The following is an 18,267-nucleotide window of genomic DNA, read 5'->3' on the forward strand; positions in this document are numbered from 1 at the left end:
AATAATGATCTGTGATTTCAGGGAGGAGTAGAACCAAATATGTATTGAGGTCCTTCCTTAGATCTGAGATTAAAAAGAATCTATGTCTCATTTAAACAATGATTTTAATTTCTGTATATTCAGCTTAGAGGAAAACAACACAAAACTAGTTCCCAATTATGGAAGTACATAAAATGATCCTTATTGGGCAGGTATGAAAAAAAATAGGGGTGTGAAAAAATAGGATAGTCTTATTTTAGAAACCAAGTAAGACTATAGTATAATTTATAGCAATTTATGTATCCTGGTGTGTTATGCAAGTATATACATGTGTGTGGATTAATATTAGTATCTGAGAAGAGTTCAATCATAAATAAAATGTACTAACATTAACAACCTTAATCTCTGACAAAGATGAATAAAACCATTAATTTTTAAAGAAAAAGGATGAGTGAGGAGAATGAATTAAGTGCAAAAGTATCTACTCAAATAGCTGCAAAATTAGTTATTATGATAAAGTTTCAGTCAATATATATTATTATACACTTATGAACTCACCAAGAATATTGTCAACAACAAGAAAAAATTTAATCCGAGTGACAACTCACCGATCAGCCTCAGTATCGATGCTATAATAATGTCAGGAATATACGCAATGTTCGCATGTCCTTTTCTGTATTTTATCCACTTATCCATTACAGGCCATAGTTCCTTACTATAAAATAATACACATAAGCATGAATGTATGCGTGCTCATCATCACTCAAATATTAAGAACTTATCTTAAAAACTGTCTGTAATACAGAGATAGAGAATTAGTGAACAAGAACAACTTCTAAAGATGTCATTTTTTAGGTTAAAATGAGAACAGACACTGGAAGCTCACAAGCTATCCAACTATCAAGACACTCGTGCCCACACTGGCTTAAAAGAGGCTACAGACACCTATGTTTACATCTTTATTCTCTGTTTTAACCCTTTTTACAAGACTTTGCATAGAGAAGCTGAACAATGCCCCCAAGTCACAGAACAGGAAGGGAGGAAATGGATTTTCACTTAAACCTTCCAGACATTAATACAGCTCCTGTGCTCTAAATGCCAACAGTCTCCATGGGAAGAGGAAGGTTAAACAGACTGATTTGTAAAAAGAACTAAAGCAATGGAAATAATAATTAAAGTTTAAAAAATGCACTAGATGGGTTAAAGAAACTTTCTAATCTCAGAAGACAGTGCAATTCCTCTCTGTTTTTGTCTTCTTTCAAAAGATGTATTTACTTCTTACATAGCATTTATAATATTAGAAAAGTTAAATGCAGACAAACAAAAGAAAAACGTGAACCAAAAGCATCCCAAATAACACATTCTTAGATAATTATCACTCTTCTAATTTTGGGCTTTCTTTCCACACACTTCTACATGTGCATGTACGTTAAAAAACATGGTGAAAGTGACCGCAGTGCTTAGGACTCAGGGTCTGGAGTCACTCAGGCAGAGATCCTGACATTCAACAACCCCAGTCAGAGGTGTTTTGTTCCAGGTCCTCACCACCTGTGGGAGGATCTGGAACAAAACCACCCTGACTGGCACCATCCCTAGTGGTCTCCTTCGTGAAGTCACTGGGGACAGAGCTGTACCTCTTGGGCTCCTGCTCCTATGAAGTCAGGAAAATGAGACCCAGGTAGGCACTCACACATCATTCCACAGAAAGAAGGTACAGGACAGACTTCTGTAACTTTCTTAGTAACAGACTATGAAATACTTCCATGTCCATACATAAAAATCCATTTACAGCTACTTTAATATGGCTGTATCTCATTATATAATTCCCTATTGCTGACATTTAGATGTATAATCATTCCCTAATGTTAAGGAGAGAAAAAAAAAGAAGTGAGAACAAACTTCCATAGAATAAATTCCTCCAGTATCTCAAGGACACAGACTATCAATCCTTTGGTGAATCCATTTCAATATCATAAACTCCTTCAAACCAACCTTTCTCAGTCAGGGTTCCAAAAAATTAAGAACTACAGAACAGAAATTTGACTATCTTCTCCATTCTTCCAAAGATGGTACATATCTAGTGCCAGAATTCTAGCTGCAGAGAGAAAAGTTAATTCATCATTTATTTCTCTCCTGAAACCCCAGCGGAGAAGAGCTGCTAATTTTGAATATTTCTGTTCATGTGGGATTTTCCAGAGTATTTGTATATTAAGATACTGGTAATTATGTCCCACTCTACAAATATTTGTTGAGCACCTCCCTTGCAATGGGCACCGTCCCACATGCTGCGGCATGCCAGTGACCCAAGGGCCTCCATCACGAGCCATTTCTCTTTGGGAGAGAAAGGAATAACAGACTATAATGAAAAGTAGTGACAGGTACCACAAAAAAATAAAGCAAGAAGATGTGATAGTGATACAAGTACTTTAAGGGTAGTTTTACTGAATCTTATCCCAATCAAGATGTCATCTGTAAATGTTTCAGCTGCTTTAAACAGCGAAAATTATTCAAACCACAATTTAGCAATCATTCAATAGACTACCTTACAATTCAAATAACCCAAGTTTACTGTAAGTTAGAAAATAGCCCTGTACCTTATAATGTTATCATGTGTCCAAACCCATTTCTGATGGCAGCAGAGCAGATCAATGGCAAATATGTACTCCCAAGTGTTATCACTTAGGTCTTCACCAAATTTTTCACTGGGCTGAAATTCTGTTTTTGGACATAACTGTATGGTCAAAAGCAGCTTAGAAACCATGAAGCCAACATCTGCAGGAGCATTCTAGGAGACAGAAAAATATAAAAACAAAATAAAATTTAAAATTTCAAGTATAAGACATCTTACAAGTAGCCTCAAAGAGTAAAACAAGCATCAGACAATTATTTAGTTTTTAAAGACACCTTCTGAAAGTTGTATTTTGAATAAGGAACTATATTTATCTTAGTTATGGCACATGTCTTAAAATGATACTGGAATGGTAGTTGATGGGCCAGATAAAAAACTCTAAGCAGGATGCAGAATACAGTCAGGTAGGAAAGAGACTAGCTGCAATCCAGACTGCAATGCAAATTTTCATTAACTCTAATTAGAGTTTTAGTTATTAAGTTATAATAAAAAAATTAAGCCTGTGAAGAATATTATAAATTATGTCATTTTTCTGACTCTAAATAGTTTGCTTTTTCTAGAAATTCATAAAATTCAATCAGATAGTAATGTTATCTGTATTCTTTCACACTTATGCATGTTTTTTAATATTTATCCAAGTTTTTGCATGTATTGGTAGTCTGAATGCTCCTTTTTGTTGCTAAGTAGTAATCCATTATATAGAAATAGCACAGTTTATCCATCACCCATTGATAGACATACAGGTTATTTCTAGCTTTAGGCTATAGTTAATGCTGCTATGAGCATTCATGCACAGGTCTCTGTGTAGACATAAATTTGACTTCTCTTGGGTAAATACCAGCAGTGGGCTTACAATTGTTTTCTTTCTTGTGTTACTTTTTATTAGGGTTTGTTATTAAAAATGAACAGAGAGCTTTCAATCTTTTCTGATTTCTGAAAAAGACTGGGATTACCTGGTTCTTTAAAGATGAGGTAAAATTCAGGTGAAAGCTACACATGATTTTTGTATAGTACATTTTTAATCATCTTTTCAACCTCTTTATGATCATTAAAAACAACAGGTATATTCAAGTGTTCTACCCCTAAAACAAATTTTGGTCAGATTTATTTTGCTAAGAAATCATCCTAGGTTTCCAAATCTGTTGCTCTAGATTTGTAGGTTGTAGTCTTTTCTCAGTCATTATCCTGTAAATGTACATATGTCTCTATGCTCAGCCAAAATCTTGGATATTTTTGCTTTTCTCTTTTTTCATTAATTTGAACTGAGTTATCAGTTTTGTTAGTGTTTTTAAAGACAATGATTTTTTTTGTGTGTTTTTTGTTCTCTTCTTGATTACTTGTATTACCTTTTAAACTATATTTTTTCCTAGATTCTGAGACTTTTAATTTTTAAGATGATTATCAGCCCACTTTATTTATATGCTTAATAATAAATACATTTAAACTAATGAATATGTTTTCCAAAAACCAGAGATCTTTGTTATAAAAATTTTCTTTTTCAATGACTTTTGAAAGATTGTAATTTTACTTTTGAGTTTCTATTTGTTCATGGATTGTCCAGGACTGTACATTTAAATTTTCAAGTCATTTTTATGAAATCTTTATTATGCCTAATTTTATTGATTACCAGAGAATTGTGAGTGTAGAATCTTTACTTTTTAAAAATTAAGGTTTTCATGTGGCCAAACTCATGACTGGTTTTTGTAAAAGTGCCACATTTACAAAATGTGAAAAAATATGAAAAAATACAGATTCTTCATTCAAGTTTACCTTTTATATTATTGAATTCCACTATGTCTCTAGTGATTTTTGTCTATCAGATCTGTTGAAATCTGTAAGAGAATTTGGAAGTCTTGTACTATAATAGTATTCCCCCCCAAGTATTCCTCATTTTTTATAGCTTTGCCTTTATATTTTTATTTAATATGATACAAGGTAAAGATGTTTATTAAAATTCTATTTTCTTTATAAATAATGTCTCTTCTTATCAAACCATCACATCTGGCTACATCCTGAACAGGCCAAAGGAGAAGGCTCCTTTGCACGCACCGAGGACAACGCAGGAGTCAAAGGACCCAGCAGGCAGCCTGGGAGAGTGGCCTTTTTCTTTGCTCTTTATAAGAAAATAGGGAACAAAATACTTAGAACAAATACAAATTCCATCACTTGAAAGAAAAAAACAGATTCAGAAAAATCTTAACAGGAAAAAGTTGAGATACCAACTTTTTCACTTTTCTTAGTATGTACTGGAGAAACAAATTATTTACAGCTCTCCTTGGAGCCCTCATACATACATACATACATATGTATAATCTCATCAGTCATAAATTAGTACACAAAATAAACTGTTAAATTAACACAATACACAGGTCTACAATTCTTCCCAAAAGGTCTCACGCATACTTAATAAATAAAATGCAAAAGCTTAGGCTAAAATGACATTTTAAAGGATCTAATGCAAAGAATATATTATCTCTAAAAGGCCTATCAACTAATAGAAAACCAAATACAAAACCAAATAACATTTATGTGAGATCTACAAAGTATGGTATTACAAGAAGTAAAAATAAACCTCACCTTTTCCCAATTGAGAAAAGCTCTTAAACAGTTCAGAACTTCTCCTTTAGCACGTTGCCTGGCAACTAGCTGCATTGCTTTATTAATCACCGATTGAGAGATAAATATATCATGCCACATGTTTGCAATGAACAAAGTCAATTTTTCTGACTCTGGAAAATCTATAAGAAAGAAAATAAGATAATAAACTTTTATGTCTGATCAAGTGAATAATTAACAAACTAAGAGTAAATGTTAGTAATTTCATTTGTGCCTTGCAAGGCCTCCTACCCAATGAGGCCCAGCCTATTATTTAAAAATCTGCTTCTCTTTCCCCCCTTCCATTTGGAAGCTTTCTCTAAATTTGAAACATAATACATGGATATACAGCACTGTATGAAAAGATCAGTAAACTCTAAAGCATGAAGACAAGACAACCATCCTCTCTCCACCCTGCCCCCAGTCCCAGAACCCTTGCATTTGGTTAGTGTCATTTCAGGCGTGCGTGTGTGCATGCGTGCACGTGCATTTACAAGAGAACTTCCTGTAGAACAACACATAAAGCATTGAAAAGATAATTTTTCATAAACTACAGATGATAATTCTTTGTTGTAAATACCTTTTCCCACAATGGCTTGTCCTTCATTCAATTAACTTAATTAAGGCATAGATTACAAACAATAAAATACACTCTTTTAAGCAGATGGATGAATTTTGACAAATGAATATATCCATGTAACCCCCACCACAGTCAATATATAGAACATTGCCATCATCCCAAATTCCCAGGGTTTGAGCCTCTCCAGTGAATCACTTCACCCCAGTTCCAGACAATACTGATCTGCTTGCTGTCACTTTAAATTAGTTTACCTTACTTACATGGAGCACATGTACCCTTTCTGTCTGGCTTCCCCTCAGCATGTTTCTGTGATTTATCCCCACTGTTGTAAGCATCAGTAGTGCACTCCTATGTTTGGGTATTATTCCATTGCTTATAATCATGCTTGTTTTTCATCACTGCTCATGGACATCTGTTTCCAGTTATGGGATATAATGAATGAATATACTATGAATATCTGTGTACTAGTCCATGAGAAGATATGTCTCTATTTCTGTTGGATAAGTACTTAAAAGTGAAATTTCTAGGTCATATGGTAAACTAATGATTTAATTTTATAAGAAACTGTCAAAGTGTTTTGCAACTTGGTCATACCCAGTCAACATGAAGATTTTTATTTTGTTTGACATGAAGCCACATCTTTTTGAGTCTCTGTTCTATTGTAGCTAACACGACAATGAGTTTAAAGAGTGGGTAACCCAAAGCATAAACTGCACTGTTTTGATCTGTTACTTCTAAGACCTTGTGTTTATCTAGTTATACTTCCTCCTGTCCCAGGACTTCTTCATGTGTTGTTCCCTCTACCTTGAGCTCTCTCCCTCATTTTTCCCTTAGGTATTCTTTAGCACATTCACATCTCAATTTCAAACGCCACTTTGACAAGGAAAGCTTCCCCGCCCCCTCACATGTGCTCAGATCTGCCTTCCACAGGACAATCTACTCATTCAACAGGTAAGGACTATGCACAATGCATTTCCCGGGGTGGAACTATGGTAGAAACAAGAGTAACGAAGTTGCTGTCCTTACAGAGTATGCGATCCAATGGAGGAGGTGGATGGTAATCAAACAACGTGAGCAGGTAAGTGACATGAAGGAAAAGAGGAGCACAGCGATAAAGAATGGCCAAGGGAGTATATGAAGTCCTGGAGCGAGCCATACGAAACTGGGAGGAAAGTTCCCCAAGAGAGAGACCGAAAACAAAAGAGCCTGAGGTGAGAAAGGGCTGGTTGTGCCTGAGGAAAAACCAAAACCCCAGCTTGTGCTCAGCAGAGTCTGTGCCCCTCCTTCCTCCTGCCCCCACTGACAAAGCCGACGTGGGGCTGTGTGCTGCTGCCATACACTGGCCCCACTAAATGATCATATCTGGTTCTGGTCTCCACTGATGCCCTAACACTTAGCATGCACCAGGAGCTATTTGTTGAATAAATCAGTGACTAAAAGAGTAAACAAAGTGGAATGGGTTACAAACAGAAGCCTCATTCACAATTCTAGAATTGATGGGTACATTCAATTATCCTGATTTATAAGCCCCACAAACATGGTAATAAAAGATTATAAATCTTTGCAATCTAGATAAGACTTTCTGATGTATTAAATTGCATTTGTATATCATTTTACTATTTAAAAATGTCTCCACAGATGATCTGATATAATGAAGAATGACTCCTAATCTGACCATCAGTAGAGGCAGAAGAAATGGCAGTAAAGGGAAAAGAAAATCAAAGGACAGTCTCCTTTCCACTTCACTGATACTCTTCTATGAATCCATCTTATATTTTCTGACCTTTGCAGCTGATGACACAGCAGTGTGGTTTGTCACTTACTTTAAATCATTCCCTTATCTTTTGTCAACTATCTGATTCTAAAGTAGCTACACAAGGAATAAAACAAATACACAGTAATGAGAGACCCTGTATTCTATACAAGTGAAACACTGACATAAGTAAGGTTGTCACAGAAATTCTCCTACCGGAAACCAGGAATGAACAGGTATACCTAAGGCTCTACATGCCCTCTGGTACATGTACAAACCATTACACAGTTTAAAAAGATACACAGCAATTGCTTAGCTAAAAATACAGATCTAAATATAATGAGGTAAAAACACAATACATCTTCAATATGAAAAAGCCGCCATGTCAACATACCTTCCTTAAGTAGGCTGTAGCAGAACAAGCGAGCTCTTTCCACATCTCCAAGTTGCCGACAAATACCCACATACACTCTGCAGAGCGCGTGAATGTAATTGTGTTCGAGAGATGTCTTCTGAAGTTTTAGTTCTGAGAGAATAGAGTGAAGTAAGCACTCTGCTAAATGCTGGAGTGGGGAAAATAAAAAGAAAAGGCAATGTACAATGATACTTATCTTTAGCCTGCTAAAGAATAGCTAAAAGTTACAAAATTTAGTATCTCCCAGAAAAATAAAACACGCACTCTGTCAGAAAGTAGCAGAGGGTAGTAACCAGTAAAAACCTGCTTAGCAGGCAAGCCAAGGGACTCTGGGGGATAAGACCACATCTGTCCAGTGGCAGATCTGAGCACACCTGGCTGCCTGTTGTCACTACCACCACTCCCGCCAGTTATAGTGTCTAGGTTTTTGCTACAACAATTTGTGTGTGTACATGTATTAAAAAAATTTTAAGTTATTTGATGAACACAAACTATCAAATCTCTAATGTCTTATCTCCAATGTAATGTCACATCTCCAATGTATAAATCTTGGCTAGAAATAAAGTATAGGTCTGTTTGTGTGGATAATTGTCCACTTCTGAACTAAAATTTCTGTTCAGGTCCTCTGTCATTTTGCTGACAGCAGACAGCCTGTACCTCAGAATGAGCAACTCCTAAGCTCTCAGAGAATAGCTGTCACCTACCTTCTTTGTTGTGCTGAAGTCATAGACAACTTCTTTCTCTTGATCTCTCATTACAGGCTTTTTGGAGATATTTCCCACATATACGTGACTCCGAATGACAGGCAACAGGTCAAAGGAGGACTCTGCAATCTTTTTCAGGGCATCGGCTATGGCTTTATCATGGGACTCCACAGTTTCTTTGGGATTCAGAGACAACTGTGAAACTGTACTGGCAGCCGGAACAGAACTTGGTTCCTCATCTGTTGCTGCAACTTCAGCCTGAGGGAGGTTCCTGCCGGGGTGTTTGTTGACGCCTTCAGGAGTGGCACTCCTGGTTTCTGGTTCTGGGGACCCGCTGTCCAGGCGCAATCTTTTAGCACTCCTCAGTGTACACGCTGACAATGTCCTTTTCCCACCTGAATCCTGCTGAGTCCCCAAGTCCCTTGACTTATCCTGGTTACAGTCACCACCAGAGCTGCCCCCCGTTTTGACAAAGGCGGTTGACATGGAAGCGATTGCTTTGAAGCCTGTTATAGCACTGACTGGTCCTGGTAAATTCTGACGGTCAGCAGCTGAACCTCGCGAGAGCTGAATATTCCCTTTGAGGATGTTGAGAGTGCGGGCCCTGGCAGATAACTCTGGGTACATGGTGTCAAGGATTTTAACAGAATTCTCCTGGGGCCCAGCCACAGCAGTGTGAGTTGATGCACAGGGGGGCAGTCTGCCGGGCACGGGAAGGGCATGCTTTGGGGTGGCGGCACAAAACTGCAAAGGAGATGACAATATCCTCTCCCCTGCGGGTACAGCTGACGGGGATGGAGATGTGCACGAAGGGGAGGCACGCCCCGGATCTTCCAGCAAAGGAGACATCATGGGTGGCATTGGGATCTCACACAATGGAGAAAGCTGGCCAACAGGAGAGGTGGGTGAGGAGGGACTGGAACTTGATATCAGAGGAGAAACTGGGTGTGAAGTCCTTGGAGGCGTGGCAATCAAAGGAGCAAGCAGGGGTGGCAAAGGGGGCCCCACCTCCTGACGTATTTTATTCAGAGTGTCAGCAGAACAATCTGTAGGGGTAGAGGTGTCAGCATTGGCCAGAATGGTCTGAGTCTGAGGTCTCTGGGTTTTTGTGTTACCTCTGTCCCCCAAAGATGACTGAGAAATTTCATCTGGATTAGTTTCAGCTCTGCCCGGTACTGAAGTCTTTATAGGTTTGTATGACTGATCTTTGTTTGAAATCTTCGATCGGCTCTTGTTTTTGCCAAATGGCTCCAGTTTTGAGTTATAATATGTGTGATCAGATGCAACAATCTGAGACTCAAAGATTTGATCATAAATTTCAGAACTAATCCTTATGCTAGGTTTAACAGGTCTATTCCGCAAACGACTTTTATCAAAGTTGGAACTCTGACCACTGCTGGAAATATCCTCTTGGGTGCATGGAAGATTACTGTCACATGGGGGCTCCTGAAATGGAGAGCCAGGGTGGCTGGTCTCTGGGGACTTCTCCATAGAAGTTACAGAAATGAAACCAGCTCCCGGCCCTCCTCCATCTGGAGAAGCAGGGATTTCTCCTGGGGTGTCACACAGGATAACCTGGTCCACATTTGGCATGAGTGGTACCGCATTTATGATGGTCCAGTTGTCCCCCTTTTCAATGACTACATTTTGGTCCTTATTTATTAGCACATTTATAACTTCAGAAGTCACTGTAGATATCTGACACTGAAATGTTCTTTCTGCCTCACAACCAGTACTGTGCTCGGCTGTCTGCCCGTCTCCTGAGTCAGAACCCTGGGTTGGGGGCTCCGCTAGTTGTGACAGGAGCTCATCCCCACTGTCGATCAGCCTGGTCACCTCTGAGTTACCCTCAGGTCTGTCTTGAGTGTTTTCGATAGATGCCCCACTAGTGGGAGAACTGCCCTTAGCGTCCAAACCGGCTGCTGACGGCGGTGAATCTGAAGGGTGCAATGAGGAGGCGCTTGTTTGCTGAGGTGAGACTTGTTCCTTCATGTGTTCTTCGGTTGTTAGGCTGTCATGTATACTGAAGAGCAGTAAATTACTAGCATCTTTGCCATCCGAGTCCTCGTAGTTGGACTGAAGTTCCTGCCCAATCTTGGTGAGCACCTCAGACAGCGTTTCCAAAGAACACTGAGTGAGCTGACCTGCATCCCTTAAAGGACAGTCATCTTCCTCCGAGCCAATCCACTCTTCACAGGTTCTGAGCGTTTCTTCTTCACAGAGCTGCTTTCTTTCTCCTGACATTTCACTTTGCTTTAATTCTGTGTTCACTTCTTTGTTTAGGGTTTCTTTGCTAGAATATTCAGGAACAGAGTCCCCTGAACTATAATCTTTCAATTGACAACTTTCAAGAAACATAACGACCTCTGACGTAGAAAGTCTGTCTATCTCAGAGAGAGTACTGATGTTGAAGTCCCGCAGTGCTGAGGTCAGACAGCCCACCTCCATGGAAGGCCTCGTCTCGGCGGCACCAGCATCCGCAGCTCCCACCTCTCTCCTGCCGGCCTCCGCAGCATCCTGCTGCTGGTTACCTGTCAAGACTTCAGGCTCGTTTTCACCCTCACTGCAGCTAGGGGCCTCACTCTCCTCCACCTCAGTGTCACCACCCCCCACCTCCCGAATGCCTGTGTAACAGTACAGAGGACCAGGAAAACGACTTGGGGGGGCATCATGAGTTTCTTCATCTTTTCTGCCCATCACTGGTAAAAATGCAGTGCCTGTGGTGCCAGTACCATCAGGAGAAGCACCGCCAGGAGCTGGTGATGGCTGCTCCAAAGGCTCCTCCAGGCTTTGCTCTACACTAGGAGAGTCCTTTGAAATGGCCAGGGTTTCACCACCAGATCTAACTGTGTCTCCAAAAGATATTTCTTCAACGGGAAAACCTCCTGATGCTGTCACTTCTGCGGCTGGAGCAAGTTTGTCTGCACCCATCCTAGATGAGTCCAGATCTGTGGCATTTAGACATGGATGCTGTTCCTGCAGTTCTGCCTGCACTGCAGCTTCCATGTTTTGGTTTGGGACTGGGATATTTTCAGAAAATAAAGATAATTTACTATTTGTGGAACAATGAGAAGTTTCTACTGGTAAAGAACCACTTGGAGAACTGAAATCTAACTTTCTCCAAGAGGTGGAACTTTCTGGTGAAGTTCTTTTTGTAGCAGCCACCTCCTTGATGTTCTTTGTTGTGTCCTCTCTTTCTCCACATCTTGCTACAGATGACACATTATCAACATTTTCTGTTGCTGAGGCAGACTCATTCCTATGTAGTCTCAACGGTTCCAATCTAGCACTCTGTATTGTCTCAGGCCTGGCCTGCTTGGTGATAACTGATACTTGGTTAGGCAACAATGATGCTGACTCTCTATTTTCTAAGGATAGCACAGCCTTTTGTAACTGTTGGTTGGTCTCTTGTTGATGTTCTGATTTAGCTCTCAGCCTTTCTTCACCACTTCTCCTTAACAGATCACTATGGTGCCAAGAAGTGCTTTTAACAAAAACACTCTTGATCAAGCTAGACTGAGCCTCTACTAACTCTGTGAAATCTGACTGAGTTGATGTGAGCTCAACTCCTGGACCTTGGCTTTCACACTGTCCACCTTTCATGGCTTTCATAAATACTGACTGAGGAAGAGCACACACTTTGGTCATACCTTTCAGAACTTTTGTACATTCTATCCCACTGCTACTCTGATCATGAAAATCAGATGCTCCCAATTCAGGGTTCAGAGCATGCAAGCTATCCTCTGGGTCGTTTGCTCCTGTGGAACACTCTGTTGGCTCAGACTGCAGACCTGACATGTTTGAAGTTCTAGCTTGTAACTTTTGTTCTGAGTGACAAACTTCAGTAGGGACTACTTCAGTAGGAACATGAGTATCATGACCACACTTCAACCCAGAGGAAAACTGGGGACTACTGTAGACAGACAACGCTCCCGAGGTAGACGAGGAAGAGAATTTGGCTTCAACATCAAGCTCTGTTGCACCCATTACATCACCTGCATCTTCTTCAGGTTCAGATGATTCTCCTAAAACAAACCTTTGCGTATCTTCTCTTTCCCTTTCTAATTCTCTAGATATTCCCTGAAGATGGTCAGATATACCATCTGATTCACAAGTGATTTCATTAGTTGGTGTCCACTTAGTAAAGTCTGATTTGGATGATCCTATCATTCTGGACAATGAGGTTTTTCCTTCAGATCCCGAGAGTTCACTTAGTGGTCTCTTGCCAAGGGGTGAATAACACATGTCTGGCTTCCCGAGGGCTGCCTCCTTCCCTTGTGCTAGGCCTCCAGACACCTTCTCAACACTCACACTTTCGGGGGGTTTACAAAGTGTTTCCTCAGTTTGCACTGACTTATCCATCTCCCTAACCTCTCTTTGTCTTTTTGCCTCACCTAAAATGTCTCTTTTTCTACTACTCATGAATTGAGATGACACTGCCCAGTGTTTCTCACCAGCTAAGGAGAATGTGGCTGGAGGTTCTCTCGGTGATGCTGTAAATGCCCCAACCCCAACAGCTGCCACCTCATTTACTTCCAATGTGTCTAGAGCTTGGGTGGCTTCATGTGATTTGGACTTTTCCTCCCATGTATCACTTCCTTTATTTTTTCTGGATGAGCTGAAACAATCCTGTGCCTCAGGTGTATCATCTTCTGAAAGAGACTCAGCAGAATTTCCATGATGGATGGAATCATTATCACTGGAATCTGTATACTCTCCAAAGTAGGTTTCCTTAAAATAAACAAGTTACACTAGTTAAATACTAATTCAACCAACTAAAATATCAATTAAACGCATTAAAAAAAAGTACATGCTTCCTGAAGAACTCTTTAAAACACATAGGAGGACCAGTAGTTTACTCTCTGCAGTCATTATAACAGTGGGAAAGTTTCAATCACGAGTATGGCACTGCTTTGCCCTTTCCTAAAAGAAGCCCACCTCTCCCCAGAGCTACCCTCTGACATCTCTTCTCCCATAACAGGTTCTTCCAAGTTCTAGTCCGCAGGTGCTGTAGGGCACAGTTTGTTCTATTGGTTAGAACACTCCTATTTTTCAACGACTTCCCCATTTTCTGGCCAAAAAGGCTTCTGACTCTGGCCACACTACCCTCTCTTTTCCTCCACCTCCTAGTCGCTCCTCCACACACATCTGACTCAAGCCCAGAGCATCACCCTCCATGCCTCAAATGGGCCATCACTCTGGCTGACGACTCATGGACAACTCTTGCCACACATGTTCTCACAAGTACTATACCTTGGATATTGTTATCACTCAGACCTGCTCTACCCCTTCCCCTTTAACAGTGTATGTAATGACAACTCTCTCTCCCACCTAGCATGTCTCCACCCTGGCTCCAGAAACCCTGCTTAACCCCCAACTAGCCCCCTCTTGCACTAACTGCCTTCATCACACATGACCCACCAGGTAAGCCAATTCATCAACTGCCTGCCTCCCTATCCTATAAGGGAAATGAAGTCTGGGGAAAACTAGCTACTGCTGACAGAAACGCTGCTACTAAAAGAATCCTTTCTTCCCCAGAGCTAAAGTACCATCATCTGGTTTTCCTCCATTGTCTGGCCACTTGTTTTCAATCTTTTTTCCTCTTCCCCTTTTCTGCTTGGTAACATTATCTATTGACAATTCCCCAGGAGTCTCTCTGAGACGCATCATCTTCTACACTCCTCTGAATGACATCACATAGCCTCATGACTTCTACTGCACCCAAATGCTGATTCATTCTGAATGTCTGTGTGTCACTACAGCCTCCCTCTGAGCACCATGCCCATGGATCTAAAATGAATATTGGATATGTCCACTTGGAAATCACAAACACACCTAATATCTAACATTTTACACATTATCTTCTTACCCAAGTAGGGCTTCTTCTTACATTTGTTATTTTCCAACATTCTTGACTTCTCCACCTCCCCTAACAACCACAATGAAAATCTCACCAAAGGCTGCTCATTCAGCCTCATAACATTTTTCAAGCTGTCCTCACTTCTTTAACCCCAATGTCACTACTGGGCTAAGGTGTCAAGAATTAAGGAAACTACTGATTAAATGATTTCCCTATTTATGATCTTACCCCTTTCCTGATTATCCCCACCCTCCACCCATTCATACAATGATTAAACCAAGCCTTTCAAATGAAAATCTATCATCAGGCTCACATCTTTGGATCCATCACGAATTTCCCACTTCAGGATAAAATGGAATGTCCTTAGGACGCACACAGCCCTTGTGGACCTGGTCTCTGCAAATGTTCCCAGGATCAAGTTCACCCCAGTCCTATACCTCTACGAAACGCCTCACTCCATCAACACTCAGCTAGGACTCGACTTTTCTGAAGCACTTCCCAGCACTGAAGTGCTCTACAGATGCTGTGTAATTGCCTATTCCTTATGGTCTACCACACAAGAGCCAACCAAGTAGCAACCATCCCATACCCTACGTCATCTCTGCATTCCTGGTGCCTAGCATGATGTCTGGAACACAACAGACATGCATGTTTCCTGAATGAAGGCAGTGATTCAAAGTTATTTAACTGCTCCTTAAGCCAAAAAGTATATAAATCTGTTTCATCAAAACTAACTTCCTAAGAAATTATGATAAAGCAGTCTGCAAACACACAAAAAAGTGATGAGTTCATGAAGTGAAAATAGAGGATTTAGCAACTTACGTTAATATATGCTACATACATGAATTTACCCATCTCTGAAAAACTCCACGGCTACAAAGATGTATTTAATTCATTGGTTCCATTATCTGCCTAGTACCAGGCACAAGAGATAAGAACAAACAATTAAGACACAGTCCTCCCATAGAAGACCTACAATGTGGTTGTGGATAAAGACAAAAATGCAACCATAATAGAAAGTGAAAAAAGTTATAATTTTTTCAATCAACTACCTGGTGATTCTAAGGGCACTGGCAGGCCTTTTTGTATTCTCTTATAACTTCCTAATAAAATCTGGTCTGAGTACCACAAATGTTCTTTGAGTATGGCTAAGTAATAGGATGGACACTGTGCCCACTTGGTGACTCAAATGCAAAGTGCAAACTCACAGGTGCAAGTGAAGAAGGTAAGGTGCCCCGGTGTGATAAGGACCCCAGAGGGGGTGACGGCACTGGAGACAAAAGAGGGGGGGGAAGTTTGAAGAAGTCAACTGCAGCTTGAAGGTCTTCATCAAAAGAGTGATCGTGATCAGAAAAGTCAGTACTGTCCTCCTCATTTCTCTGCATTAACACCTCAGGATGCTGCTCCTCGTTACGGTGGGCTGCTCCACTGGGCCTCTCTTTTCCCACGTTTTCACACGCAGAGGTGTCACCCTCTACCTCCATGGACAGCTCTGCCAGACATGTCTGCACAGCAGAGGCTCTGAGGGGACTGCCTCCTACCCGAGTGGGCACACCATCTTCGCTGGACTCTATGGATCTGGGCTTTTCCTGGACAGGTTTTGCTGCAGAGAGAAAAAAAAAGTAAATATAAAATATTTACAATATCAGGAAAACTTAAAAAGAAAAACCCAACTTATCCTAATATTGCAAGCAGTTCAAAATGCTTGCGATATTAAGTACAAGTAAAAACATAAAACCTAAACATACTTCACGTAAGTATGCTTTGCTCACAACAAACAGGATGAGAAGACAGGTTGATGGGTGGATGGGATTCTCATGACCCCTCCGCAGCAGGGTGCAGCAATGTAATAGGCCCTGATGACGTGCCTGCTCTCTTAGTGAACCCTACCAATAAGTAGTACCTGAGAGAAACAGCTTTGTGCATGCAGGCTGACAGGGAGCATGATTTTCAGTTTGACAAGTGATCTAAAATCCAATGATATCAATCCTATTCTATGACTATATTTGTACAATGCTCTAATTAAGGAACTAGGTCACAAATACTTTTTATTATAAGCAACAGAAAAATTACTATAAAAACCCAATGCTTTTTGGGTCTTGATTTTGGTGAACTGCATTGGTGCTAATTATTAATAAAGACATGTGTCTGGGAAATAATTAGAAACATCTATTTGTCATATTTGAAAGTGGTAAAAATATGATTTACAGAAGGACTCGGGGCTCCTTGGAGAAGTGGTTGATAACAGGGCTGGGGAAGTGAAATACAAGCTGAGACTGAAACATCTTGCAGTGTCAGAAAGTAAAGAGGTACTCAGAACAGGATGGGATATGTGGAAAGGGCCCAGGAGCCAACCAGAAGAGGAGCCCTATAACCAAAGCCAGGTCAATCTGAACAATACATAATAACAGTACTGAATTATAATGCATAAAATAAATACCCATGAGACTATAGTGACAGAAATAAGTAAATGAATAGATAAAAGGATAGCTTTCTTATACAATACCAAGTAATAAATGCAAAAGAAATGAGGGAAATACAATAAAATCTATTAGACAAAGCAGTCATTATAGCAAATGTGATCCATGGACGGCTCCTAAAATCAGTGGGCTATAGTTGGAGAAAAACAGAATATTTGCAGTGTCAAAGTATCTCCCCAAAGATAATTAATAGTAACTTTACAATGGAGAAACCTAGCAGAGGCCACCTTAAACAAGTGATCAGGTTAATATCCCCAGTGATAATGCATCTCCACACCCCCTCTCCCTGGACAGAGAGCCCTAAGGAGAGTGCAATATCTCCACTGTAGAGTTCTTGGCATAAATACACGGTTTCAATCTGAGAAAACATCAGAGAAGCCAAAACTGATAGGCTTTCTATGAAATCATCTGTACCCTTTTTCCAAAAGTAGAAAATACCTGAGAGACAAGGAAAGATGAATGAATTGTCAGACTGGGGGAGATGAAAGAAGAACAACAGCTAAATGCAACATGAGATCTTGGAAAGACAAATGATATTGGTGGGAAAACAGGTGAAACTCACATGAGGTTTATTTTTGTTAACAGTATTACACTAAGTGTTATGGTTTTGATTACTGGTGATGGAAAACGTTAAACTTCAGGGAATCTGAATGGGGGTATAAGAAGGGAATTTTCTGCACTATTTTTGTAACTTTTCTCATATGAAAACAAAACAAAACAAAAAATATATTTTATGGTATAAAATTCCAAATATACCATGTTTTCCCTTCTACTTGAAAAAGCTAAAATTAAGGAACAGACTTAACCCTTGAAATAGTTTCTTTTTAAATAAACATGTAAAATTATGAAATGAAGGATGTCCCTTTTAATAACATCTTTAACAACATAAAATCAAGTGTTTATAATAAAGTAAGACTATTGACTAATACAGAAAACTGAAATGTTGCCTATGAACATTTTGCTTTGGGAACGTGAATCACCTTCAGAGCTTGAGAGGAAAAACTAGATGCACTTTTCTATAGACTTAGATCTTCAGTATCTGTGAATTCATAGCAGCTAATTTAAGAAACTAGTACAATAACAAAAAAGTTAAGAAGCACTTTAATCTTATGCAAGACAGCAATCTTTTCCCCATCCACTCCAAGTGACTATCTACTTCCAAATAGTAAATACTGAATACAGTGCAGCTGAGAATGTGATAGAAAGTCTCACTTTTTACTGCAAATCAAGACATACTACAGATTAAGTCAAATCTCTGAAAGTGCATTAGCT

At 39.9% G+C, this 18,267-nt stretch overlaps 1 protein-coding gene across 2 annotated transcripts in view; it reads right to left on the reverse strand.

Annotated features, from left to right (window-relative positions):
* The window catches only part of ICE1 (interactor of little elongation complex ELL subunit 1), a 52,488-nt gene that overhangs the window by 7,456 nt on the left and 26,765 nt on the right, over positions 1 to 18,267 (reverse strand). For both annotated transcript variants that reach the window (XM_087815357.1, XM_087815356.1), the window contains 6 exons: positions 15,724 to 16,118; positions 8,656 to 13,386; positions 7,931 to 8,099; positions 5,186 to 5,346; positions 2,574 to 2,764; positions 588 to 694 (listed from right to left, as the gene is read on the reverse strand). In XM_087815357.1, the coding sequence (XP_087671483.1) occupies positions 588 to 694; positions 2,574 to 2,764; positions 5,186 to 5,346; positions 7,931 to 8,099; positions 8,656 to 13,386; positions 15,724 to 16,118 (5,754 nt within the window). The remainder of the gene's footprint in view (positions 1 to 587; positions 695 to 2,573; positions 2,765 to 5,185; positions 5,347 to 7,930; positions 8,100 to 8,655; positions 13,387 to 15,723; positions 16,119 to 18,267) is intronic.

Source organism: Miniopterus natalensis, chromosome 3, assembly GCF_054644295.1.
Source record: "Miniopterus natalensis isolate mMinNat1 chromosome 3, mMinNat1.hap1, whole genome shotgun sequence".
In the NCBI taxonomy this organism is placed as follows: Eukaryota; Metazoa; Chordata; class Mammalia; order Chiroptera; family Miniopteridae; genus Miniopterus; species Miniopterus natalensis.